The 27,745-nt window shown below is 38.2% G+C and overlaps 2 protein-coding genes across 3 annotated transcripts; both read left to right on the top strand.

The window, feature by feature from the left end:
- Positions 1 to 4,951: 4,951 nt before the first annotated feature.
- LOC130921346 (gastrula zinc finger protein XlCGF52.1-like) lies at positions 4,952 to 15,118 on the top strand. 2 transcript variants are annotated; one of them, XM_057845117.1, is made up of 2 exons: positions 4,952 to 5,053; positions 13,204 to 15,118. In XM_057845117.1, the coding sequence occupies exon 2, from the start codon at positions 13,243 to 13,245 to the stop codon at positions 14,437 to 14,439; it is 1,197 nt and encodes a 398-aa protein (XP_057701100.1). In that variant the 5' UTR covers positions 4,952 to 5,053; positions 13,204 to 13,242; the 3' UTR covers positions 14,440 to 15,118. The 2 variants fall into 2 exon arrangements, with proteins under 2 accessions (XP_057701100.1, XP_057701091.1); XM_057845108.1 differs by having other exon boundaries at positions 4,965 to 5,207.
- A 2,438-nt stretch (positions 15,119 to 17,556) lies between these two features.
- LOC130925680 (gastrula zinc finger protein XlCGF57.1-like) lies at positions 17,557 to 27,745 on the top strand. The gene is made up of 3 exons (XM_057851346.1): positions 17,557 to 18,663; positions 18,925 to 19,046; positions 24,369 to 27,745. The coding sequence occupies exons 2-3, from the start codon at positions 19,041 to 19,043 to the stop codon at positions 26,244 to 26,246; spliced, it is 1,884 nt and encodes a 627-aa protein (XP_057707329.1). The 5' UTR covers positions 17,557 to 18,663; positions 18,925 to 19,040; the 3' UTR covers positions 26,247 to 27,745.

The raw sequence follows: 27,745 nt of genomic DNA, 5'->3' as shown, positions 1-27,745 counted from the left end.
GGCCTGTAATTGTCAACATGGGTAAACCTCAACCATGAGAGACAGAATGTGGAGGGAAAAAAAAACAGAAAATCACATTGTTTGATTTTTAAATAATTTATTTGCAAATCATGGTGGAAAATAAATATTTGGTCAATACCAAAAGTTCATCTCAATACTTTGTTATGTACCCTTTGTTGGCAATAACGGAGGCCAAACGTTTTCTGTAACTCTTCACAAGCTTTTCACACACTGTTACTGGTATTTTGGCCCATTCCTCCATGCAGAGCATTCCTCTATAGCAGTGATGTTTTGGGGCTGTCGTTGTGCAACACGGACTTTCAACTCCTCCACAGATTTTCTATGAGGGTGAGATCTGGAGACTGGCTAGGCCACTCCAGGACCTTGAAATGCTTCTTATGAACTCACTCCTTTGTTGCCGTGGCTGTGTGTTTGGGATCTTTATCATGCTGAAAGACCCAGCCACGTCTAATCTTCAATGCCCTTGCTGATGGAAAGAGATTTTCACTAAAAATCTTTCGATACATGGCCCCATTCATTCTTTCCTTTTACACAGATTAGTCCTCCTTGTCCCTTTGTAGAAAAACAGCCCCAAAGCATGATGTTTCCACCCCCATGCTTCACAGTGTGTATGGTGCAATTCCGTATTCTTTTTCCTCCAAACATGAGAACCTGTGTTTCTACCAAAAAGTTCTATTTTGGTTTCATCTGACCATAACACATTCTCCCAGTCCTCTTCTGGATCATCCAAATGCTCTCTAGCGACCCGCAGACGGGCCTGAACGTGTACTTTCTTCAGCAGGGGGACACGTCTGGCAGTGCAGGATTTGAGTCCCTGGCGGCACATTGTGTCACTGATAGTAGCCTTTGTTACTGTGGTCCCAGCTTTCTGTAGGTCATTCACTAGGTCCCCCCGTGTGGTTCTGGGATTTGTGTTCACCGTTCTTGTTATCATTTTGACGCCACGGGGTGAGGAGGGAGTTGAAAGTCCGTGTTGCCCAATGACAGTCCCAAAACATCACTGCTCTAGAGGAGCTCTACATGGAGGAATGGGCCAAAATACCAGCAACAGTGTGTGAAAAGCTTGTGAAGAGTTACAGAAAACTTTTGACCTCCGTTGTTGCCAACAAAGGGTACATAACAAAGTATTGAGATGAACTCTTGGTATTGACCAAATATTTATTTTCCACCATGATTTGCAAATAAATTCTTTAAAAATCAAACAATGTGATTTTCTGTTTTTTTTTTTCACATTCTGTCTCTCATGGTTGAGGTTTACCCATGTTGACAATTACAGACCTCTCTAATATTTTCAAGTGGGAGAACTTGCACAATTAGTGGTTGACTAAATAATTATTTGCCCCACTGTATGTAGTAGCTTTTGTAAACTGTTGAAATGGGTCCTTGAGTGTCTTGGAAGGCGCTTTGAAATAAAATGCATTATTCTTTGAAAGACTTGGATTGTTCCCTTCCCTTTGTTTATTGTTTGTTCACTTTCTAAACTTTATTTGAATTGTTCCAGGGAAGATGTGTTCTTTAGTCTTGTGCATTGTAATATTTTCTGATCTGATTGATTATAGAATTACTTGACCTCTTTATTATTACTATTGAATATTTTTGTTCTTTTTCAACTTTTTTTTTTTAAACTTCCTCTATTGTGCACCTTTTTAGAGCTCATATCAGGTGACTTGATGTCGCGCTCTAACACCCCCAATTTGGCCACCTTTCAAAATTGTCCTTAGGTCCCTGACAAAACTCTTGTCGCTTATCCATTTTGTAGAAAATTGCTAATAAACTGACTTTTAATTAAGTTAATTAAAATTAAATTTAAAAAATTTTTGTTTCACTGAAAAAAAGATCATTTAATGAAGACATAAAGGTCCAATTTTGGCAAGACAAAAGTTGTGTCGCCTACAGAAAGTAGTGTAAAAATTGAACAAAAAATGTACTTCAAATACAAAAATATGTTACATAACATAAGCGAATTAAGTAGTGATGCTGTGAGATCCAAATTTAATATTTTGTATGACTTCCATGGGCTTTGGCAAGGATTCATACAATTTATGTATAAAGTCATCAGGAACATCAAAGAAAGCAGTCTTGCATGCCTCCGAGAGTTCATCAACATTCTTGGGGTTCGTCTTCCATGCTCCCTCTTTCATCCTACCCCATACATGCTCAATGATGTTCATGTCTGGTGACTGGGCTGGCCAGTCCTGGAGGATCTTGATCTTCTTTGCCTTGAGGAACTTTGAGGTACAGATTTAAGTATGTGATGGAGCACCATCCTGCTGCAGAATTTGTCCTTTTTTATGGTTAGGAATGTAAGGGGCAGCTAAGATTTGTTGATATTTCATACTATCAGGGTGCAGACAATTAAAAATCCGTGTGGCAGTGGCCAAGGCCCACAGCCTGTCAAAAGGATGGATGCTGGAAAAGTGGCAAAAGGTGGACTTTTCAGATGAATCTTCCACTGAATTACACCACAGTCTCCACAAATATTGCTGGAGGCCTACTGGAGCCGGCATGGATCCGAGATTCACTCAGAAAACAGTGAAGTTTGGTGGTTACATCATTACCAAAATGACCCCCCCCCCCCCCCCATCTGGGGTTACAGATGGGGGTGTGCAAGAGATCTGAAGGGTGGAAGGCAACATAAAGTCTGAAATATCAAGAAATCTTAGCTGCCTCTTACAAATTCTTCAGCAGGATTGTGCTTCATCGCATGCTTCAATCTCTACCTCAAAGTTCCTCAAGGCAAAGAAGATCAAGATCCTCCAGGACTGGCCAGCCCAGTCACCAGACATGAACATCATTGAGCGCGTCTGGGGTAGGATGAAAGAGGGTGCATGGAAGACGAAACCCGAGAATGTTGATGAACTCTGGGAGGCATGCAAGACTGCTTTCTTTGATGTTCCTGATGACTTGATCAATAAATTGTATGAATCCTTGCTGAACCGCATGGATGCAGTCCTTCAAGCCCATGGAAGTCATACAAAATATTAAATTTGGATCTCACAGCAGCACTACTTAATTCGCTTATGTTATGTAACATATTTTTGTATTTGAAGTACATTTTTGGTTCACTTTTCACACTACTGTACTTTCTGTAGGCGACAAAACTTTTGTCCTGCCAAAATTGGACCTTTATGTCTTCATTAAATGATCAATCTTTTTTCAGTGAAACAAATATATTTTTATACATTCACCATCCTTTGGGAGGGTCTTAGCTTTCATATGAGCCATTTCTGAAACCAATTCAATAATTAAAAGTCAGGTTATTAGCAATCATTTCTACAAAATGGATAAGCGACAAGACTTTTGTCAGGGACTGTATATGCATGTGTGATACAGAAAGATGCGAATGCCTTTCTCGATTCATTTACCCAGACCAGGGCCGGCCCAGCCTATACGCAGATTATGCAGCTGCTTAGGGCCCCTGACCACTAGGGGGCCCCCAATCTGGCAATTGTTTAATTTATATTCTATTTTGTTTACTAGTTTGCTTTATTTGACTTTTGATACTTGATTACAAGCTTAAAAAAATAAAAGTTCTTCCTTAACTTCTTTCTTTCCTCTTTTAGAAAAAGGTTTGGCGCTATCTACTGTAAGTACTGACAATCATTTGGGGTGAGAAGTTTGAAGTATGCAGTGCAACAAAATCTGATTAATATACAAAATATGGACGTATGGGTTGGATTGCATGTATGGGTTTCACAGTACACTGTGACGAAATGGTGGGCCAAAAATATGGGCCCCTTTGCCTTATTTTGCTTAGGGCCCCAAAATGGCCTGGGCCGGCCCTGACCCAGACTATTCTCTACCACTGTCAAGAAAAGTGATCAAATCAATAAATCAGGCTAATTTCAATTACATTTTGAATAGAAAAGCACACTACATTAGAAAAGGTACTCTGATTAAAGATTATGAGAAAGGAGGCCTTAGAGCTATTGATGTTGATTGTAATAATGGGACTATTGAAATTAATTGGTTGCAATCCTTTTTGAAAAACCAGAACAAATTATGGTTTCACATCCCATAATACAATTTTAACAAGTTAGGAGGTATTGAATTCCTTTTGAGATGTGATTTTGACCTTAAAAAAATTCCCATAAAACTATCTATGTAACACCAACAGGTTCTGCAGCATTGGAGAATGATCTGTAAAAACAACTTCAGTCTCCACAATACCCCATTATGGAACTGTCAATTTATTCTATTCAAAAATAAATCAAATTTTGCTAGAGGGAGGAATTTGGTCAGTGATGCACATCTCAGATGATTTTGGACATATTGCATCTTTTGAGAGCCTATTATACAAACATAATTGGATTGATAAAAAACAGTATCAAAATCTCATCAAAGCAATTCCCCAGTCGATAATTAAGATGACTTATAGTTTGTTTCAAATGAAGCTAGAGTAAACACTTCTTTCGCTTTTGGTAAACGGACACAATATCAATGATTCTAAATTACCAAATGTCAAAATTCGTAAAATTTTTGTGGATGAAATGTACCCATTTTCATCAAACAGAACTTCAATTATGCATTTTTTTTTTTTTTTTAAGAAAGATGTTGAAATCATGAGATCCAAATTCTTTAAATTTCCAATATTACCACAGGCAAAGGAAGTCCATTATAAAATTGTTAACAAAATCGTTCAAACCCTCTTCAGAATTTTTAAGGCTCCGTTTGATTTTTGGACCACGACAACTGTATTTTTTATAATGAAGACATTGAAACGACTGAACGTCTATTTTCTGTTGCGTTTAAAGTTGTTTAACATTATACCATGCCACTTATGTTGTAATGTTTGTTGTTTGATTAAAAAAAAAAAAAAAAAAAAAAAAAAAAAAAAAAAAACCTCTCTAAATGGTGTTCCTTACGACATCCACCACGCGGTGGCGCTGGTTCATTTATAATGAATGGTTTCTTCTTCTGTTACCGTTGTACTGTTTTTAGTTGGACTGCATCTGTGAACGCGTGTGTGTGAACCGCTGAGCTCCCGAGTGACGAGTAGGATTTATTTTCTTTGTTTAATATAAGTACACAAGTAAGTACACAAGAGGAAGCCTGCTCCCTTATTTTGTTACTTTTATACACGCATCCTACCGGTCACGCGTTACCATCCGTGTACCCATCTGGGACTGGCCGTTCATTTGTGTACTATTCTAACCAAACGAGCTCTTTCAAAGCATTCTCATCGGGTAAGTACCGAAGTAACAGTTTTATTGTAAAACGTCCCATCTTTGAGCTTAGTGGAAGTCGTTTGGCTGTAAGTTCGATTGCTTTGCCACTTCCGATTTGTAAATTTTGTTTCAGATGCGACAAAATAGTACTGAATGAAGGCAAACGCAATCACAAACATCAAGTCAAAGAGTAAAGAAGTGGAAGATGACGAGAGTGGAGAAGAAAAAAAAGTCGATATACTCTTTTTACTTAATGAACAGGATGTGACGACACACCATTCAGGGACAAAAAGAAAGCAACAAATGCCTAAGATCATGTCATTAGCAGTGTTGTTAATCTTACTGAAAAAAAGTAATTAATTATAGTTACAAATTACTTCTCCCAAAAAGTAATTGCGTTAGTAACTCAATTACCTGAATGTAAGAGTAATTAGTTACTTGGCAAAGTAATTGGTGATAATTACTTTTTTTTTTTTCCCTCAAAAAAAAAAAAAAAAAAAAAAAAAAAAACATTGGCCACACTATGTGAATTTTTTTGTGAAGGTTTTTGGTACAATTGGCCCGAGCCCAATTCTTTACCCTAATTTACCCTTTACCCTGAATCAACTGTAAAAAGTTGTTAAAATTGCTCCCATTATTGCATTTGTTCCCTTCTCTCTACTTTCGACATATAAAAGTTTTAAAACTGTTTCATCATTTAAAGATAGATTGAAGTCAAGATTTTGCCGATTTAGAAGTATTTTAGATAAAAATTTACTTAGGTTCGCTAGGAAGGTTCTCTACAACAGAGCCGTCCTAAAAAGTCTACTGCTTTAAGATGGCGGCTGTCTACTAACGCATTTAGTGCCATGCAGTGTTGTTAATTTTACTTTAAAAAAGTAATTAATTACAGTTACAAATTACTTCTCCCAAAAAGTAATTGCGTTAGTAACTCAGTTACCTGAATGTAAGAGTAATTAGTTACTTGGCAAAGTAACTAGTGATTTTTTTTTTTTTTCTCAAAAAAAAACAAAACAAAAAAACACACAGGTCACACAATGTGAAGCTTAAAGTGTTTGGGGGACAATTGGCCCTAGCCCAATTCTTTACCCTCCACTTAACTAGACACAAGGGTATTGCGATAACTAGCTAGTAACCTTTGCTATGTGTGGAAGTCATTTAAAGTTGTGAATCAATCGTTAAAGTTGTTAAAATTTCTCCCGTTATTGCATTAGTTCCCTTCTGTCTACTTTAAACATGTGTAATTTTTAAAACTGTTTCATCATTTAAAGATAGATTTAAGTTAAGATTTTGCCGATTTAGGAGCATTTTAGATTTAAAAAAATTACTTAGGTTCGCTAGGAAGGATCTCTACATCAGGGCCTTCCTGAGAGGTGTACTGCTTTAAGATGGCGGCTGTTTACAAACGCATGTAGTCCTTAAAACATGTTTGCAGTGCAGCAGTGTCTGTCATTTGCATCTAGTTCTATAATATGATATCTACCGTGTCATGTGGGCGTAGTTTGTCGGCTATGGCTGCAGTCAGGCATTATTGGAGCCACCTAGCATCGCGGTTGCAACGGCGTCTTCCCCACTCCTGCTCTGCTCTCGTCCCCGTGAGTCCGTTTCTCTCAGACTTTTTTTTATTCAACCAACTTAGTAACGCACGCCTTTCCCGCCTCAGTAACGGTAATGGCGTTGCCAAGATGAGAAAAGTAATTAATTAGATTACTCATTACTGAAAAAAATAACGCCGTTAGTAACGCCGTTATATTGTAACGCCGTTATTAACAACACTGGTCATTAGTTGTTTTACTTTTTATACTATAAAAATTTGATGTGACTGTGATCAGTGATTGAGACTGAAGGGCAAAATTCCCATATTTGACTTGCGATAAGAGCAGTGGCGGATTTGGAAATTTTGGGGCCCAAGGCGAATATATCCAGGGGCCCTCTTCATGGGTCAGGGGTTAACTAGGTGAGAAGGGTGTGGAGGAAATATGTTCTGGTACACTGGGGCTGTCCTAAACGACAAATTTTCTCCTGATTAGTCAGCCGACTAGTTTTACGATTAGTCTGCTAATCATTTTTTTTTTTTTATAACTAATTTAGTAATGAAATTATTTTTGGCGGTTATTAATTCACAAAACCATTTTGGAACACTTAAATTCTTTATTAAAGTACAAATAATCATGTAAATAACAATAAATAATCACATAAACAATGAGGTTAAATGCTGACAGCATTTACTAGTGCAAAAGAATGGAAAATTAAACAGATTCGGAACACTGACTTTGCCTTTCCAACATTATTCAAAACAATTCTTTTAAAAAATTCTAGCATTATTATTATTATAGTATACTACTATATCTAATAGTAGTATAATAATTATAATAATTATTCATTGCCAGTCATATTTGTCATAAAGCTATTCTTAGTGTAGAATCTGTATTCTGTAGTATTTACTCAACATATTATAATATTAATTCTGAAGTATGTGGGATTAACTCCAGAAATCGTTATTTATATGACGAAAATGACGTGCTTTTATTTCGAAATGTTCACTGGAGGTACGTTCGCTAAACCACTAACCAAAAGCTTTACACTCTGTAAAAAAAACATTCTTCGTCATTGCTTGTGATGTCACAAATAGATTTAATTTTTTTTTCGATACCAAATGCTGTTAACCAGCTGTTGAGTGTTATTGTATGACTGATTGGAACTGTACTGCATTGTTTCGCCACAGGGTGTGCTGTCGTGTATTTTATGTTCGGTGTGAAGAAGAAGAAGAAAGTTAAAAGAGGCATTCGCGGCCTGTTCTCAACTTCTCCCTCACTGCACTTTGGCTCTCATGGAGAACACGTTCGCTCATGTGTTCGAAATAAACGATAGCCAACGTGCAAAGTAGCAATTGAGCTGTAAAAATAGCGATCTTATTGGCGTGAAAAACACGGGAGAGTTAAGTGAAGCTAACGCACTGCTATGAAGAGCTAAGCGATGCTAAACGGAGCTAAGCAAAGCTAAACGGTGCTAAATTAAGCTAAGCGACTGATACTCAGTCCGTCGTCGTGGAACAGTCCATTGTAGTGTGTGTGTGTGTGTGTGTGAGGTAGAGATAATATAAATGCAGCATTCAAATGGCTTTCTTTTTTGTTTTGTTATTTGTTTGGTATGCTGACATAATTATACATGACGAATAGTTGGGGGTGCTGCTGGCTCCGGTGGCCCAAGCTCTTGCTCGTTGGGGCAAGCCTAAGACGATCGCCTACTTCGCCTGAATAGTAGATCCACCTATGGATATGAGATAAAAAGGCTCACAATAACGATATGGCGATATTCTACAAAACAACTAATAAACAGAAAACAAGCTATTTTCATTCTTTTGCCGTGAATTGGAATGAGTTCATCACTGGTCGACGTCCAAGTCATTTGAAGTTGGATGGTGGCAGCGAGGGAACCCCTTCCAAGGGATAATTAAAGTGTATTGAATTAAATGAACGAATGTCGTCTTTGGCAGTCAGAGACTGTCAATGTCAGGCAATTAATTCATTTTGGGGCATTTCACATCATTTCCTGTTGATTTTTGGTCACTTCCTTTTTTGGGGGGGTATTTGTGGGTTTGTTCCTGTAGATTTTGGGATGCTGAAAAGGGAGTGACTCAATAATGTCTCTAAATGAATAGGAAATGGCTCAAAATGGAAGTGACTCAAGAATGTCTCTAAATAAATAGGAAATAACTCAAAAGTAACAGGACGTACTCACAAAATGCCCAGAATGAACAAGAAATGACCTGTAAATGCCCACAAAAGACTGTGAATGCTCTTTTCTAAACGATATATCGGTTCTTTGTGGAAGCATACTAATAACGTTTTGGGCTACAAAGTATTGCTATATATCACTGAGGGCTGTAGCTATCGAGTTTTTTAGTAATCGATGAATCTAACAACGAGTTAGTTCAAATAATCGAGTAATCGGATTAGGAACATTTGATGCGTTGCAGAACCAATTTTAGGAGGTGTAAAACAAAGGCTTGTTAAGATTGCACTTTCAAAAGAGCATAAAATGAGTAAACAAAAAATTCCTGAGTGTTTCTTCAAACTATCAGAATTGCACATTCATTTGAAAATAAGATTAAATACCTGACCTTAGCCTCAAACGGCATTGAAAATAAATAGTGAGGATCTAAGTACAACAAAAGAATTGGCTAACTTGCATAGCAAAAGTCAGCTAGCTTAAATGCTAAAAAATGCTAACTTTTTTTTTTTCAATGCTCTTAACAAATCGTTCAAACCATATTCCCACAAAAACTGCTAAATATACCTATAAATTACAAAGGCAGGGAGCAGCTGAAGTCAACCATGTTAAATGAGTTATGTCACATTAACTGTTGCCACTAGAGAGGAGTGTATCAACCCAAATCAATAAAACCAACTGCGAACACTTTCAAAACAAACAATTACAGCCCCACTCAAAACAAATCTTTGAAGCAGCAAAATTTGATTTGAAGCTTTTTTCTAATGGAATTACCTGAGTTAATTGATTAATCGTTGTAGCACTAGTGTTGTGTATTCTTTGTGTTTGAAACAAATTATGTTGTTTGGCAGCATCATTTCAAAACCACTTCCTGATTCAGTCTGAATGGACCAGTAAAGTGGTGCATTAGTCATGTGATTTGTGGCAAGCTGTGGAGCAATGTTACAGAAAAACAATCCTTCGGAGTTGTGGAGCATGGTTATGAGCCCAGTGTGAAAGGGAACATCATCCCCTGTAACCACCCTGCCATCGAACAACAATAGACATCCAATTAATTTCAAGTGGGAGGACTGGCTGTGAATGCTAAACTTACAGTGACATTGACTGCGCTAGAAGTTCGTTCATTCACTCTTCCCAGTCAAAATAAATTGAACTTCTAGCGCTGTCAATAGCAGCTAATGAGTTAGCAATTTTTTCTCCCCTTCTACTATCCGTTTTACAATAAATGATAAAAACCTGACTAAACTGGTGATTTTCTTTGGCAATGTTACCACAATTATAATTGTCACCTTAAAGTGCCTGTGACACGAAAAAGCATGTTTATTTCATAATACACGCGGTATTTTATGCTCCTGAATGATACGGACCGCTTGGATGTGTGTGGAAGCGATCGCTATATTTATTTAGTTTTTTGAATCCCGCGCCAGGAAAATGAGTGACTTCCGGCTTCGGTCTTGCATTAAGGAGGAGGGCGCTGTGACGTGTACGGTAGAAGACGTCCTCTTCACGCTACAGTGTACTGTTGTGTATGAGGACGAAGGATTCAGCTGATTTTGCGGATTAATACGTTTATTTTTCGCATCACGCCAGCCAAACGGCTGCGGAAAAATCATTCTGTATGAGGGAGAGGCATATGCGCCTTTTTGGAGTTTCAAAAGGTTCCCATTTACCGTGGATATTTACTGTGGGACCATTGGACTTACGATGAAGTGAGTAAACATCTTGTTTTGTATTATGTCAAATACGAATACAGCGATTACAAAGTAAACACTACAAACTTCCTTTAAATGAAGGACTACTTACGTTTGATCATTGATAGGCATGTAAAAAGCTCTCCTAATGCATTAGCAGCAGCACGTTAGCTGCGTTAGCTCCAGCCACCCTCCTCCGGGGAACGAACTGTAAATTGCTCTCCGCCGGGCGGTTTGCCGATCCGCTAAGACATTCGACAACCGGGTCGTCATGTCAAATAATCCAGGATAGCTATGTGTGATTTTCCGCTTTGAAGACTTTGAAACATCACTCGGTTCGGGTTAGCATGTCGGCTAGCTGTCACGCCTTCTGGTTTGTTTACATTCTCCGAAGCCGGGGAAGGGAAATGACATATGTCCGGTTTAGGTGTCATAAAATATCGTTCGGGAGGTGCGACAGTAAAGGTGAAGTCGACAGTTTTGATCATTATGGAGTAATTTTGCCATGTCGTCCTGAATAAAAGCATTTTTATTAATTCATATTCCATTCAGCACAAGACTGTTATTTGTCATGACCATGCCATTTATTTAGCAATTGGGGAAAATACTTGGATAAAAAGAGTATCTTGTAAAAAATATTGAAGTAAAGAGACAGAAACAATGACATTTTGCCGCTCTCTTCGTTGCGTTTTCCTCGTTGTGAATAGTTCCCCCTCAACGGGCTGACTGGTCCTTCTCAAGCCATTTATATAGCTATTGGGGAAAAATACTTGGGTAAAAAGAATATCCTGTAAAAATATTGGAGTAGAGAGACTGAAACAATGACATTTTGCGGCTTTCTTCGTCGCGTTTTCCTCGTTCTGAATAATTTCCCCTCAATGGGCTGAATAGTAAAATCGATGAGCCAAGTCTACCGCTGACGTCATCCACCTGTTGGGGACGCTAAAGCCCTATAATGGTAGGCGTGGCTAACCAGCAGTTTAAAAGACTAATTTCTCGTCATCTGTGCTTTGCTAAATTGTTGTATATAGTCGAATCGTCTCAAAATATGATTCTAATTCACATAATAATGACATTTTAGACTTTTTTTCTCGTGTCATATGCTCTTTAACTTTCAAAGACTGGCGAACGGCGGTCGTTGGAGGACCGTCGAGATCGTAGACATTAGGAGTGTAACGGTACACAAAAATCTCGGTTCAGTACGTACCTAGGTTTTGAAGTCACGGTTCGGTTCATTTTCGGTACAGTAAGAAAACAAAATGCAAAATATAAATGTGCTAGTTGTTCATTACACACTTTTGTGATTTCAACAATAGGAACATTAGCCTATACAAAGCCAGAATTCTGCTCAAAAGTAGCAGGTATTTAAAGATAATCCAACGACAATTTGCCTTTCAGACCCCACGTATTGTTCAGCTTTCTGAAAGAAAGAAAGAAGAAAAAAGAAGTCCTGTGCTAAAGAGAAAAGCAATCCCAATGACAAAGATTTTAACATGTATTTACAAATGAAATGCCTCAATGAAACATATTTTTTTCTTATGAACGGTTTTCAAAAGCTTTATTGGTGGATTTTCTCAAGTTAAAACATTGGAGAGAAAAAAAAAACGAATATAACAACAAACCAATTCAAATTGTATAACATCTTAACCAAAATCAAATTTTGTGACTTCCAGTGTTGGGCTCTCTGAATTTATACCACTGCTAATTTATATGCATACACACATATATACATACGTACATACATAGACATAATTACATGTACACCATACACACCCCTTTATAATTTTACACCCACACCCCGGTTATATGTTAGGGTGCGTGTGCATTCGCAATTGCGTTCCCGTGCGTACCTGAAAGACATGAGTGTGCATGCAATCCCATGCATATGGTGGGAGGGTTCCAGCATATCATGATTTGAAGTCCTTCAATGTCTGCTTGTCCTATCCTTCTTCTCCAGCACTTCCATTAGTTAGCTATTCTTTCTGCTGGCCAAAAGTATTGGCACCCCGGCAATTCTGTCAGATAACGCTCAATTCCTCCCAGAGAATGATTGCAGATAAAAATGCTTCGGTAGTAAGATCTTCATTTATTTTGGTTGCAATGCAAAAAACACAAAAGAGAATGGGGGGAAAAAAATGAACTCATTATCATTTTACACAAAACTCAAAAATGGGACGGACAAAAGTATTGGCACCCTTTGAAAAATCATTTGATGCTTCTCTAATTTGTGTAATTAACAGCACCTGTTACTTACCTGCGGCACATAACAGGTGGTGGCAATAACTAAATCACACTTGCAGCCAGTTAAAATGGATTCAATTTGACTCTACCTGTGTCCTTGTGTGTACCACATTTGTAATTGCAATCATTTTCTGGGAGAAAGAAGCATTATCTGACAGAATTGCAGGGGTGCCAGTCATCAACAATGGCAGTGGAAGAGTTGATGAAAGATGGGTGTAAGTAAAAAAAGTCTGTTTTTTATCCGTATCTACAGCGAAAGGGTTCTTAGTGTCGGTAAAAAATGCACAACATGAAAATCAGGGCAAAAGCTTGACTTTAGCAAATCACATGTTTTTTTTTTTCCTACTCAGTGTCCCACAGCTGTCACTGCAGAAGATCTTCATCCTGAGATGCACGATTCCCTTCATGTTAAACAGGAGTCAGAGATGCCTTACATCAAACAGGAGGCGGAGCCAGAGGCCTTCTATATTAAAGGAGAAGAACAGGAAAACGAAATCACTAAGTTTCCAATGACTGTGAGTGTGAAGATTGAACAAGATGACTTAGAGATCGGAGCATTGAAACCTTCATGCGGTGGCTCACTTCAGCACCTGACAACAAAGGGAGAGGAAAGATCGGAACCGGATGCCCTGTTAGCTCCGCTTTCTGATAGCGATGACGTAACGTCACACTCTTCTGACTTTAACACTGATGAGGAGGAGGATGACTTTGACCAGAAAGCTACGAAATCCTTAAACAAGTCAACATTGGAAACGAACACAAAAGAATGCACAGTTCGGAAACCTTTTCCATGCTTACTATGTAATGAAATATTTTCTTGGAAGCATCACTTAACAATACATATGGGTGCACACACTGGAAAAAAGCCTTTTGCCTGTACATCTTGTGGCAAACGATTCGCCAAGATGGGAAATTTAAAGAAACACAGAAGCACGCACACAGGAGAAAAGCCTTTTCCCAGCTCAGTTTGTCATAAAAGATTCGCCTGCACACTTTGCGATAAAAGATTTTCTCGAAAAAATTATCTACAAAAGCATCAGCGTAGACACACTGGAGAAAAGCCTCATATCTGCACATATTGTGGTAAAGGATTCCGCGAGAAAGCAAATTTAAACAAACACACAAGCATACACACCGGAGAGAAGCCTTTCGCCTGCACACTTTGCAATAAAAGATTTTCAAATAGAGCTGATTCAGAAAAGCATATGCGTAGACACACTGGAGGAAAGCCCTTTGTCTGCACATCTTGTGGTAAACGATTTGCAGGCAAGGGAAATTTAAAGCAACACGCAAGCACGCACACACAAGAAAAGCCTTTTCCCTGCTCAGTTTGTCATAAAAGATTCCGTCAGAAGTTTCATTTAGACAGGCATCAGCGGACACACACTGGAGAGAAACCTTTTGACTGCTCATTTTGTGGTCAAAGATTCAGTCAGAAGAGTCATTTAGAAACGCATACGCGTTCACACACCGGAGAGAAGCCTTTCGCCTGCTCTTTTTGCGAGAAAAGATTTTCTCGGAAGCCTCTGTTAAAAAAGCATACAAGAATACACAATGGAGAAACGCCTGCACACTTTGTGGCGTAAGATTCTTTCAGAAGACTGATTTGGAAAAGCATGAGCCTTCACACACTGGAGAGAAGCCTTTCACCTCCTCTTGTGAGAAAAGGTTTTCTCGGAAAGATTCGTTGAGGAGACACAAGAATACACAAAGGGGAAACACCTTTTTCCTGCACCTTGTGGCATAAGTGCTGCGTCGAAGCGACATTTAGTTTTGCATACAAGGAGCCACATTGGGGAATTATCATGCAACTGAAAAATAGTGTCTTATATGTAGAACGAACGAATAATGGTATAGTGATATTCATGAATATGCATGGAAACATATACCCCCGCCTCTCTACTTTTTGACCAATGAGCTGACGGAACAATGATGATACCAAATCCCCTTGATCATCTATTCTGTTTTACGTTATGACTGTTTTCCTGTTACTTTGATTCACTCTAATTTTGCTTTTGACGACTATTTGTTGCTTTTGTAAACTCTGTTGTAACGGGTCCTTGGGTGTCTTGAAAAGCGTTTTGAATGATTGGCATTATTATTTGAAATACTTGGATTCTTCCCTTTCTTTATTGTTTGTTCAGTTTCCAAACTTTATTTCAATTGGTTTCAGGGAAGATGTCTTGATTAGTTTTGTGCATTGTAATATATTCCAAACTTATTGATTATAGAATTACTTGACCTTATTATTATCATTTTATTCATTCCCCACTTTATTTTTTTTAACTTCCTTGATTGTGAACCATTTTACAGCTCTTATATATATATATATATATATATATATATATATATATATATATATATATATATATATTGAAAAAAAAACTTGAGTGTATTTTATTTTCAATTCATTAATTTAGTTTAAATGAACATTGCATTAATATATAGTTCATTTAGTTTCGTGAATTAAAAAAAAAAGCACAAATGAATAATGATATATATATATACTAGTCCTTCTCAAAAATTAGCATATTGTGATAAAGTTCATTATTTTCTGTAGTGTACTGATAAACATTAGACTTTAATATATTTTAGATTCATTACAAACAACTGAAGTAGTTCAAGTCTTTTTTTGTATTAATATTGATGATTTTGGCAAAAAAAGTCAAGAAAAAACAAAAATCCCTAACTCAAAAAATTCGCATTTTTCATCCGACCAATACAAAAAACTTTTTTTAATACAAAAAAGGTCAACCTTCAATTAATTATATCAGCTATGCACTCAAAACTTGGTCAGGAATCCTTTTGCAGAAATGACTGCTTCAGTGCGGCGTGGCATGGAGGTAATCAGCCTGTGGCACTGCTGAGATGTTATGGAGGCCCAGGATGCTTCGATAGCGGCCTTAAGCTCATCCACAGTTTTGGGTCTGGTGTCTCTCAACTTCCTCTTCAAAATATCCCACAGATTCTCTATGGGGTTCAGGTCAGGAGAGTTGGCAGGCCAATTGAGAACAGTAATGCCATGGTCAGTAAACCATTTAACAGTGGTTTTGGCACTGTGAGCAGGTGCCAGGTCGTGCTGAAAAATGACATCTCCGTAAAGCTTTTCAGCAGATGGAAGCATGAAGTGCTCCAAAATCTCCTGATAGCTAGCTGCATTGACCCTGCTCTTGATAAAACACAGTAGAGCAACACCAGCAGTTGACATGGCACCCCAGACCATCACTGACTGTGGGTACCTGACACTGGACTTTACGCATTTTGGCATTTCCTTCTCCCCAGTCTTCCGCCAAACTCTGGCACCTTGATTTCCGAATGACATGCAAAATTTGCTTTCATCTGAAAAAAGTACTTTGGACCACTGAGCAAGAGTCTAGTGCTGCTTCTCTGTAGCCCAGGTCAGGCGCTTCTGCTGCTGTTTCAGGTTCAAAAGTGGCTCCAGCACACGCCTGTGCATGGTGGCGCTAGATGTTTCTACTCCAGACTCAGTCCACTGTTTCTGCAGGTCCTCCAAGGTCTGGAATCTGCCCTTCTCCTCAATCTTTCTCAGGGTGCGGTCACCTCTTCTGATTGTGCAGCGTTTCCTGCCACACTTTTTCCTTCCCACAGACTTCCCACTGAGGTGCCTTGATACAGCACTCTGGGAACAGCCTATTCGCTCAGAAATTTCTGTCTATGTCTTAGCTTCTTGCTTGAGGGTGTCAATGATGGCCTTCTGGACAGCAGTCAGGTCGGCAGTCTTGCCCATGATTGCGGTTTTGAGTAATGAACGGGCTGAGAGTTTTTAAAAGCCTCAGGAATCTTTCGCAGTTGTTTTGAGTTAATTCGTTGATTCAGATAATTAGATCAGAAGCTTCTTTAGAGTAACTTTTCATGATATGCTAATTTTTTGAGATAGGGATTTTTTTTTTTTTTTTCCCCAAAATCATCAATATTAAAATAATAAAAGGCTTGAACTACTTCAGTTGTGTGTAATGAATCTAAAATATATGAAAGTGTAATGTTTATCAGTACATTACAGAAAATAATGAACTTTATCGCAATATGCTATTTTTTTCAGAAGGACTGGTTTATATGGCGGAAAAAACAGACGAGGCTGAAAAAGCAGTTTCTGCTCTTGCACCCCTCTTTAAAATGAACTGCTGTATTTAAGCCAAAAGAACTGTTGTGTTTGATAGAACAACATGTCTATATGCTGCCATAGCAGATTCATGGCGGATTAAGTCCCCGAACTATTTTTAATTTGTCCGTTATACCCTGGAAATCCCCGTTTACAGAAGTCGCGCAACAGCTTTTATTTCAACCTAGCCATAAAAAGGTAAGTAATCGTATTTATTATTCGAAATGTCTGTCATTTTTAGCTTAGAATCATTAATTGATGTCTAATATTTAGTTTAAAAGAAAATGAATTTTAAAAAATTATTCACTCGCACGTTTTAAACTTTTAAACAAATTATTTCACAATGAAAAAATTTGCGTCTGTAAGTCAAGGATATCTACCTCGTATCTATCGCTTATTTGTATTTTTTTTTTTTTTTTTTTTTTTTTTGTGTTACTGTCACATTTTCCCCAATATTTTAGATGATAAATAATCGATCCAAACAAAGAAAAATTGGGGGGGGGGGGGGGGGGGACGTTTAAAAGGATAAATATATGAAAATGTCGACCACTCCTTGATGTCTGCGATTTCTGCAACACGACCCTTGTTATATTACCATGTTTCACCCATAAAATCTCCCAAAAATCCGTCTGTGGCCATTCACAGCTGTGTCTTGACAATTGGTGATACATGCTACATGGAGTTTTTGGATGGAAAAGAGGTAAGTACGCGATAATATCTCGTAAAAATCATGGTGTCTTTAATTATGCTCTCGCATGCTCTCACCTCCAGTTAGGGTTTTGCTGTTTTTTTGTTTTTTTTTTAAATGCCCTCCTGCTCAAAATGTGTCTTCCCCCAGAAAATTGAGATCTTAAGCTTTCCAATGATGTATCACGCATGCATTTAGGACAATGTTGAAATTTGGCCAAATTGGGGGTCTCAGAGCGGAACTTAAAGTCACTTGAGATTTTTCCGCCATATATTATATATATATATATATATATATATAATATTTAGGGTGTTACTTGGGACAAAGCCAATGTGCATTAATTTTGAATTCATTAGTTTTTATGAGCATTGTATTAATCATCAATTCCTTTATAGCCGAGAATTAAAATGTATGAAATATATCTTTTATTGATCAAAGTCAAGTGAAACGACCAGCTTTGAGTGGAGACATTTTCCCAACAGCGACCACTCATAGCTGTTCCTTGTCACATCCATGTACAGTTGTTCTATTCGTATTCTTCTTCTTTTGTACTTTTCGAATAATTAGGGCTCATGGCTTGCGAGAAAAGCTCAACCAAGTGAGCCTGACAAGCTTTAATGCTTTAAAATGAAGCGAGTTCATTGTTATGTTCCTTGATGGAAGAAGTGTAACAGAAGCAGGACAGGAAGTTGGATAAAACTTTAAACATATGGATTTACGAAGAACGTTCTGAGCCTTCAAAATTGAGTGATTGATAGTTATGGCCCAAATTCGGATATATATATATATTTTTTTTATTGGATCGATTAAATATTTTCGGAGTCCAGTCATGTGTACCAGTTTTGGTTTTCAACATTTCAACACATTACACTGAAGTTTCAGTGCCTGAACGTTTTTACTTCCGGTTCACAAGACGCAACATTTGTGTACTCATCTGTGTTTGCAGTTCTTTCCTGTACTCTTCTATAAACCAAACGAGCTCTTCCAAAGTATTTTCATCGCGTAAGTACCCAAGTAAGAATTTATTGGACTAAAAAGTCGCAATTTAAGGGTTAGTGGAATTCGTTTGGCTTTTTGTTGAAGCTTCCCAGGCTTGCCTAACTTCGTTGAGGTTAGTTTAGCTCACTAGCTAAAACACATGAATTTATTCCGATTGCTTTGGCTTAATCCTGCCTCCGATTTGTAAAATTTATTTTAAAAAGGGGTCGCAACTTTAAAGTAATTACTTTAACTGTGTAAGACGCTTCTTGACTTGTCTTAAAGATGTCACAAAATACGACTGACTGAAGGCTAACGCAATCCTGAACAAGCCAAAGAGTCGAGACGCGGAAGATGAGATGAAATCGATGTCACGATGAACAACTGAAAAACAAAAGAAAATGAGGGTAAGATCATGACATTACATGTTTTACTTTTTATACAATCAATATTAGTCTTGTCAATGATGGGGCATTTATGGATCACTACTTGTTGATTTTTGGTTACTGAAAACGAAGTGACTCAAGAATGTCCCCAAATTAATAGGAATTGACTCAAAATCAACAGGAAGTAACCTGTAAATGACCATAAAAGTCTGGCTGTGAATGCTCATCTTTTAGTGCCGCGAGAGTAGACATTGTTTCATTCAGCCCTCAGCGAGTCATTGAAAGACCGCCACACTTCATGTACTGCAGGGGTCTACAAACTGGTCCTCAAGGGCCACTGTGGGTCCTGGTTTTTGTTCCAACCGATCGAGCACCGACAGTTTAACCAATGAAGTTTCTGCACCTAACTGCAATCAACTGATTACTTGTAAGACACCAGATTGGTGCAAAGATGTTGTCTTGTTTTGTTGGAATGAAATCCTGCGACCCTATGTGGAATAGTTTGGAGACCACTGATGTACTGTGTTGGAAGCCATCTAGCAGCAACACAGAAAGGTCCAGTACTAATATTCACCAACCTTGGCCAGAACCTATTCAGTACCACAAAAAATTGGACTAAAACCAGATCAAATTCCACATTTAGGACATTTCATTCAAATTTTCTAAATACCCTACATACGGAGTTAATTCGTTCCAGGACCTTGTTTGTAAGTCTAAATGGTCGCATGTTGAGCAGGATTTTCCCCTAAGAATACATTATAATTCCGTTACTTCATTCAACAGCCGAAAAACCTACATTAAATCCTTGATAAAATACTGATGTTACTATTGCAAATATCAATTACAAAGAGCAAAACAAATGCATTATGAATAAAAATTGGAATAATAAAAGCCATAATAATTAGGGCTGAGTTAATCACAGCTTAAAAATGAATTAATCGTAATTACTCGCAATTCAAACCATCTATAAAGTATGCCATATTTTTCACTAGGCACAAGTGGATAGAATAAATGATTAGAAACCTGACGAAGATGGCGATTTCTTTGGCGATGTTACCACAATAATAATTGCCACCTTAACTTATAAAGACTGGCGAACGGGGGAGGACTGTCAAAGACCGTCTACGGCTGTATTGTGGAGCGAGCCATATCATGGATGCGCACCCCACGCTCATATTTTTCTATCATATCTATCTTCATGTCAATGGTAACAGTAAGCATTGCATTTTTTCCTAGTTTTGACCAACTGCACTAACATTGTTGGAAAACGTTGATTTCTCACAAGAAAATCTGCCATGCGTCCGTCTTGCGTGAAAACATAGAAACTGCGGTGCTGTCATAGATCGTCGTATTTAGAGAATGTCGTCGGATGTAGAAACAAATGTCGAGTCAAATTTTACGTCGGATGTCGAAAAGATCGCGTGTCGAAAAGATCGTATGTCGAGGTACCACTGTACAGTAAAAATGCATAGTGTTGATTCTGGGAGTAGTCAGAGAGGTCCACTACTAATATTCACTATCCTTGTATAGAATTTATTCAGAATTGTGAATTTACAGTACCACAAAAATGAGAACTGTACCCTGATCAAAGTGTACATGCAGGACATTTTATCATTTCCCCAAATACTGGTACAGTAAAAATGCATAGTTTTGAGTATGGAAAAAGAGAGGTCCACTACTAATTTTCATCAACCTTAGCCAGTACCTATTTAGATATGTGGATTTACAGTGCAACAAAAATGAGAACTGTACCATCTACACTGCAAAACCACACCTCCTTAAAACTAGTTACATTTCCATGTTTTCAGTGTAAAGCTACAAGAAATAAGTTAAATTATCTGGCAGGGCTTCAAGTAGGGCTGCAGCTATCGAATATTTTAGTAATCGAGTGTTCGACACTGAAATTTCTATCGCTTAATCGAGTAACCGGATAAAAGGTATTTTTTTAGGTAAAGAGAAATTATAAATATACACAAGAAAACAAGACATTTCACCTAATATTGAAACATTCTCAGACAATCAGCCTTTATTTTCAATGTACATGGTTAAAAACAGTCAACAATTGCATCTCAGATGTGACTAACCCCCCCCCCCCCAACAAATTCACTTCACTCAAAAAACTTCCAGATCTTGTAAAAAAAAAAAAAAAAAAAAATCAAATTTCTTACCTAAAATTGTCGTTACGCTTGATAACACACATCATGTAAAAGTTACGGTAGGTGTTTTTCCGCACGTGTTTCAAGTGAATTTTCATTTGTGTCAAGCTATTTTTAAGGTCTAGTTAAGTTTTAAGTTTAAGTCCAATTTGTTTGTCCTGATAGTACTTTGAGTTTTTGCAGTGTTCAAAAATTATGATACCTGCTGTATTGGAGCACGTTAGGCACCAGTGCTACTTGTTTTATCTATCAATGACTACTGAGCTCAAATTTACATCTCAGTTATCTTTGTTATGTTTCATTTTACACCCTCATCTCTCTACAGCGCTGTTTTTTTTTCAAAGATTAAATAAAGCCTGTATGAAAGGAACGTTAGTCACGCATCGGCAGTAGATTTAGATTTAGAATATTTATTGTCATTGTTACAAAAAGCACAACAAAACTTAGTTTGGAGCATCCATACAGCTCATGCAGCTAAGTTGGTAAAGTGCAAAACCCATAAAATAAATACCCTTCAGTACCCAGTGTAAACATTGACACAGTTTTGGACATATGTACAACAAAGATTCCACAGCAGCATGAGGTCATGTCAGTGCTAAAGTGCAGAGCAAAAATATACCTGTTAAAAACAGTCATAAATCAGTGCAAAACCCAGATAAGTTAATCAAGTACAATCAAGTATAGGCTCCTGGTCGTCAACCAATGGGTAAGGGTCAGGGAGGAGGAAATAGTGGATAATGACATACTGCAACAATGCAAACCAGCTCAGAGATATTGTTGTTAGTGGATGTGGATTACTGTCCGTAAGAGGGGGGCAGAGAGGGGAGAGGGGCAGAGTTCAGTAGCCTCACAGCCTGTGGGTACAGACTGTTGGCCAGTCGTGATGTTCTGGCCTGTATGGACCTGTACCTTCTCCCCGAGGGCAGCAGGTGGAAAAGGTTGTGAGCAGGATGGTGCTGGTTCCGCAGGATGTTGTGCACTCTTCTTGCACAGCGAGTGGAGTAGATGGTGCTGATCTCAGGGAGAGTCATTCCTATGATTCTCCCGGCAGCTTTCACCACGCACTGGAGCGCTTGCTGGTCAGCCTTAGTGCAGCTGGAAAACCACACTAAAAATCCGTAAGTCAGAACACTGCTGATGGCACAGTTGTAAAAGTTCACCATCAGTGGTCTGGGGATCTGAGTGCTCCTCAGCTTCCTCAGGTAATAGAGGCGTTGTTGTGCCTTGCCCACAGCTGTGGAGATGTGGTCCCCCCAGGACAGTAGTCGTGATTAATAGAAACTTGGCCCTCCGCAGAGCTAAAATTACATTAGCAAGGTACAGGAACGGTAATCTTAATAAACAGCGCTACGTTAAATTAATTTTACCTTGTCCCGAGTATCGCTCCGCTTTCAGTGGCACGGGGGCTAGGTGGGCGGGTCGCGCAGTGGCGGCCAATCCGGGTTTCGGGAGCGGTCATTGGTTGCAGGGTCCAGCTTGAGGTGGGAAGCATTGGCGGGGCCGTGGGTAGCCAGGGCCGGGTGAGGGTATTGTTATGCAAGCGATGTATTCCAGTAACTACATTAAACAAGAGTTCGCCTCGGTCTCCACCTTGAAATGCTCCCACACTTTTGACATTTTCTGCCTTTGTGTATTTCTCTTGGTTTTCGCGGGCTTCGTCGTTGTTATCTCTATATCCGTGCATGGTTGAAATCAAATGTATCCGCCGCTGCTGTTATTTTACGGTACGTACGTGACGTCAGCGTGCTGTCCCACCATGAAAGTAGTCCGGGCAAAACGTGATGCTTAGAGCTGGCAAAATTAAACGATTCCTCGACACGAATAAAATTACTCTGATCAGTTTTTAAACTTGAGTTATTCGAGTATTCGTTTCAGCTCTAGCTTTATGTAAATTTTACTCAGATTTCTCGAAATGAGAAAAGTAGCTATCTAAAAAAGGGCTTAACAGCCTTTTTTTAAGCAGTAAATTGGTATATTTAGTCTTTTTTTTTTTTTTTTTTAATTGTCAGAAATGTCCTTAATTAAAGAATAGCTTTTAATCAAAACGTTTTTGGAAAGCTTTTTTTTTTAATTTATTTATGTGAAAAATTACCAACTCTTATGTTGATACCCTTAAACCCTTTAGACCCACATTATTTTTACTGGGCAAAAAAAAAAAAAATCTGCGCTGATTTTTACTCAAACACCAGAACAATGTGCAATTTTTGGGTCGTGGATATTTCATGGTTTTACTTGTTATTTTTAATGTTAATGTATTTTTGATGAGAAATGAGCACTTTACGTTAGTCTTTTTGAAGTTGCGTTTGGTCAGCCATTTTCAAAGAGCCAAAAATAGCAGAGAGGGCATGACAAACCTCATGATTTGATTTCGATGGGTAAAGTTTAATCCAGTCATCTCCTAGAAGTGGCAATAGCAACTAACTCCCGTGTATTTATTGGGTTAGAGAAACGAACGCATCATGTCCTTCAGTAGCATTCTTAGGTCTAAAGGGGTTAAGAAGAACAAATAGAAAAAGTAGTAATATTTAAGTCAGTAAAATAATCTTACACATTAATCTCTTCGTCTTTAAAACTCAGTATAAGATGTAAAAAATTATTTGACTAGATTTAAGAAAAATTATCTGGTAAACATGGAATAAATTTGCAATGTACTAATTTACTAAACGACCCGTTACTCTGGGAAATCGAATCGTATTGTACTGACGTGACATTGCACGTAACGCACATGAAGATGGAGTGGTTTTAAGATCAGGCGACTTTATTTTTTAAATGATGGCAATGGTGGTATTATATGTTTTAGAGTGTTGGGAGTGTGTTTAAGAGTTGTGCCCAACATGAGCGCACGGAAGCCGTAATTCACGGATTACACATGTGCGCAAATTTTAAGATGCGCTCATTTGATCAACGGCCAGAAGGGTCATAGGCCCACCTAGGAAAGGCCTGGTATCCCTGTAGTCCGCCCTTGCTCCCAGTCAAAGTGAATTGGACGTCTGACGCCGTCAATGGCAGCTAATGAGTTAACAATTCTATCATCATCAATGGCAGTAATAAAGTAACGTAGTAAAGTCTATTTTTTTGTACACGTATCTACAGCTAAAGGGTTCTTAGTGTCAGTAAAAATATGCAACATGAAAATCACACCAGAGGCTCAACATGAGCAAATCACGATTTTTCCCCCCCCACCCAGTCTCCCTCAAACGTCAATGAAGAAGATCTTCAACCTGAGAAGCAAGATCCCCTCCACGTTATACAAGAGGAGGAGTCGGAGATGCCGTACATCAAACAGGAGGCGGAGCTAGAGACCCCCAGCATTAAAGAAGAAGAACAGGAAGATGAAATCACTACATTTCCATTGGTTGTCATTGTCAAGGAAGAAGATGAAAGTCCAAACCAAGAGAGCAGAGCAGCGAAACCTTCGAGCGACTTTTCCTTTCAGCACCTGACAACAAGAAGAGAAGGACGATCGCAACCGGACGGCCTCTTAGCTCCGCTCTCGGACAGCGACGATGTAACGTCCCACTCTTCTGACATTAACACCGATGAGGAGGAGGATGACTTTGACCAAAATACTTCGAAATCTGTAAACAAGTCATCAATGAAAAGGGACACAAAAGAATGCGCGGTTGGGAAACCTTTTCCCTGCTCACTTTGTGATAAAAGATTTTCTCAGAAGTCTTATTTAGAAATACATACGCGTACACACACTGGAGAAAAGCCTTTTGTCTGCACATATTGTGGTAAAAGATTCATCGAGAAGGGAAATTTAAAGAAACACATAAGCACACACACCGGAGAGCAGCCTTTTCCCTGCTCAGTTTGTCATAAAAGATTTTCTTGTAAGGCTCATTTAGAAAAGCATAAGCGTACACACAGTGGAGAAAAGCCTTTTGTCTGCACTTGTTGTGGTAAAAGATTCGCTGAGATGGGAAATTTAAAACAACACGCAAGCATACACACTGGAGAGAAGCCTTTCGCCTGCTCCTTATGTGAGAAAAGATTTTGTCAGAAGCAACAGTTGACAAGACACATGCAAACACACACTGGAGAGAAGCCTCACGCCTGCTCCTTGTGTGAGAAAACATTTTGTCGGAAGCAACATTTGACAAGACACATGCATACACACTCTGGAGAAAAGCCTTTTGTCAGCACACGTTGTGATCAACAATTCACAGAGAAAGGAGAATTGAGCGAACACGCAAGCACACACACGGGAGAGAAGCCTTTCACCTGCTCACTTTGCGATAAAAGATTTTCTTTGAAGAATCTATTAGAAAGACACGCGCGTACACACACTGGAGAAAAGCCTTTTGTCTGCACACTTTGCAACAAAAGATTTTCTCTGAAGTGTAATTTAATAACACATAAGCGTAAACACACTGGAGAAAAGCCTTTTATCTGCACGTTTTGTGGTAAACAGTTCGCCGAGAAGGGAGTATTGAACAAACACACTAGCACACACACTGGAGAAAAGCCTTTTGTCTGCACATTTTGTGGTAAAAGATTCACGGAGATGGGAAATTTAAAGAAACACACAAGCACACACACTGGAGAGAAGCCTTTTGAGTGTACACTTTGCGATAAAAGATTTTCTCAGAAGAATAATTTAGAAATACATAAGCGCACACATACTGGAGAGAAGCCTTTCACCTGCACACTTTGCGATAAAAGATTTTCTCAGAAGATTAATTTAGAAAAGCATCAGAGGACGCACACTAGAGAAAGGCCTTTTGTCTGCACATCTTGTGGTCAACAATTCACCGAGAAGGAAAATTTTAAGAAACACATAAGCACACACACCCCAGAAAAGCCTTTTCCTTGCTCAGTTTGTGGTAAAAGATTCCGTCAGGAGACAGATTTAGAAAAGCATAAGTCTACACACACAAGAGAGAAGCCTTTCGCCTGCTCCTTTTGTGAGAAAAGATTTTCTCGGAAGCATCGGTTAAAATTGCATACAAGAATACACACTGGAGAAAAGCCTTTTTCCTGCACACTGTGTGGTATAAGATTCACTGAGAAGCGATATTTAGTATTGCATGCAGGAAACCACATTGGGGAATCATCTTGAAACTGAAAGTAGTGTCTTATTTGTAGAACAAAGGAATACTGGTACAGTGATTTGCAAGAATATGCAGAGAAACTCATTCCCCCGCCTCTCCTACTTTTTGACCAATTAGCTGACGGAACAATCTCAACACCAAATCCCACTCATGTCATTGGTCGTTGGACTGTCGCTCGCCATGATGATAACGGAAGACAACATGCAGTAAGAGTTTGGGAGATGAGAGGTTTGAAAGTAAAAAGCATGTTCAAAATAATCTTTTTTTCTTTTTGCCTAATATGTGTATTTTATTTTCACGAATTGTATCTTTGTATTCAGTCAAGTCCAATTGTATTTCCACATGGTATTTGAAGCGATCATTTGTGAAAATGTAATTGCTGAAGGGACCTTGAACTCACCTAAGTTGAAAAACAAATCAGTTTACCTTAGAGTTTATGTTTGCAGTTTTTTCAAATGTGTATATATATTTTTTAAAAGGCCAAACACACACACACACACACACACACACACACACATAGTCTCAGGACCTTAAGGCTTAAATTACACGTTTTAATTTAACAGACATGTTTTTATTCCAGTATTTTTGGTATTAAAATACCTTGCTGGCCATTTTTGTTTTTCCATGTGCTTTTATTACTTAATTATGTACTTGATTCAGGTTTGAGTAACATTAGAAAATTATAATAAAAAAATCACATTCACATACAAAAAAAATAGAGTGACTGTTATGTTTAGCCATTCTGTCCCACAGCTCTGCAACTCTCTGGAATATAACTTCTCACTTTTCAAATCAGGACTCATAACATATATACACATCTGTTTTGTTATGAATTATTTCCTGTTACTTTGATTTACTCTGATTTTCCTTTTCACCAGACTATTTGTAACTTTTGTAAACTTTTATCTTGAAAGGCGCTTTGAAATAAAATGTATTATTACAGTGGGGAGAACAAGTATTTGATACACTGCCGATTTTGCTGGTTTTCCCACTTGCAAAGCATGTAGAGGTCTGTAATTTGTATCATAAATTCTCAACTGTGAGGGACGGAATCTAATACAAAAAAAACAAAATCACGTATGATTTTTAAATAATACATTTGCATTTAATTGCATGAAATAAGTATTGTGCAGATCTATTATTTTATCCCTGCTGTCCTTACACAGCTCTTTGGTCATGGCCATTGCGGAGAGGTTGGAGTTTGTTTGTTTGAGCATGTGAACAGGTGTCTTTTATACAGGTAACTAGTTCAAACAGGTGCAGTTACTTCCGGTAATGAGTGGAGAACAGGAAGGGTTCTTAAAAAAGAACTAAGAGCCGAAATATTTACTAGTTGATAATGTATCAAATACTTATTTCATGCAGCTAAATACAAATTTATTATTTAAAAAATTATACAATGAGATTTTCTGGATTTTTGTATTAGACTCCGTCCCTCACAGTTGAAGAGAACTTTTGACCCAAATTACAGACCTCTACATGGCTTGCACGTGGGAAAACCAGCAAA

This window comes from Corythoichthys intestinalis, chromosome 1 (genome assembly GCF_030265065.1).
Source record: "Corythoichthys intestinalis isolate RoL2023-P3 chromosome 1, ASM3026506v1, whole genome shotgun sequence".
Classification (NCBI taxonomy): domain Eukaryota; kingdom Metazoa; phylum Chordata; class Actinopteri; order Syngnathiformes; family Syngnathidae; genus Corythoichthys; species Corythoichthys intestinalis.
This window is presented reverse-complemented; position numbering and strand designations above follow the sequence as displayed.

What these genes read in the sequence shown, in the direction of transcription:
- LOC130921346 (XM_057845117.1), top strand. Translation starts at nt 13,243, where the DNA reads ATGCACGATTCCCTTCATGTTAAACAGGAGTCAGAGATGCCTTACATC.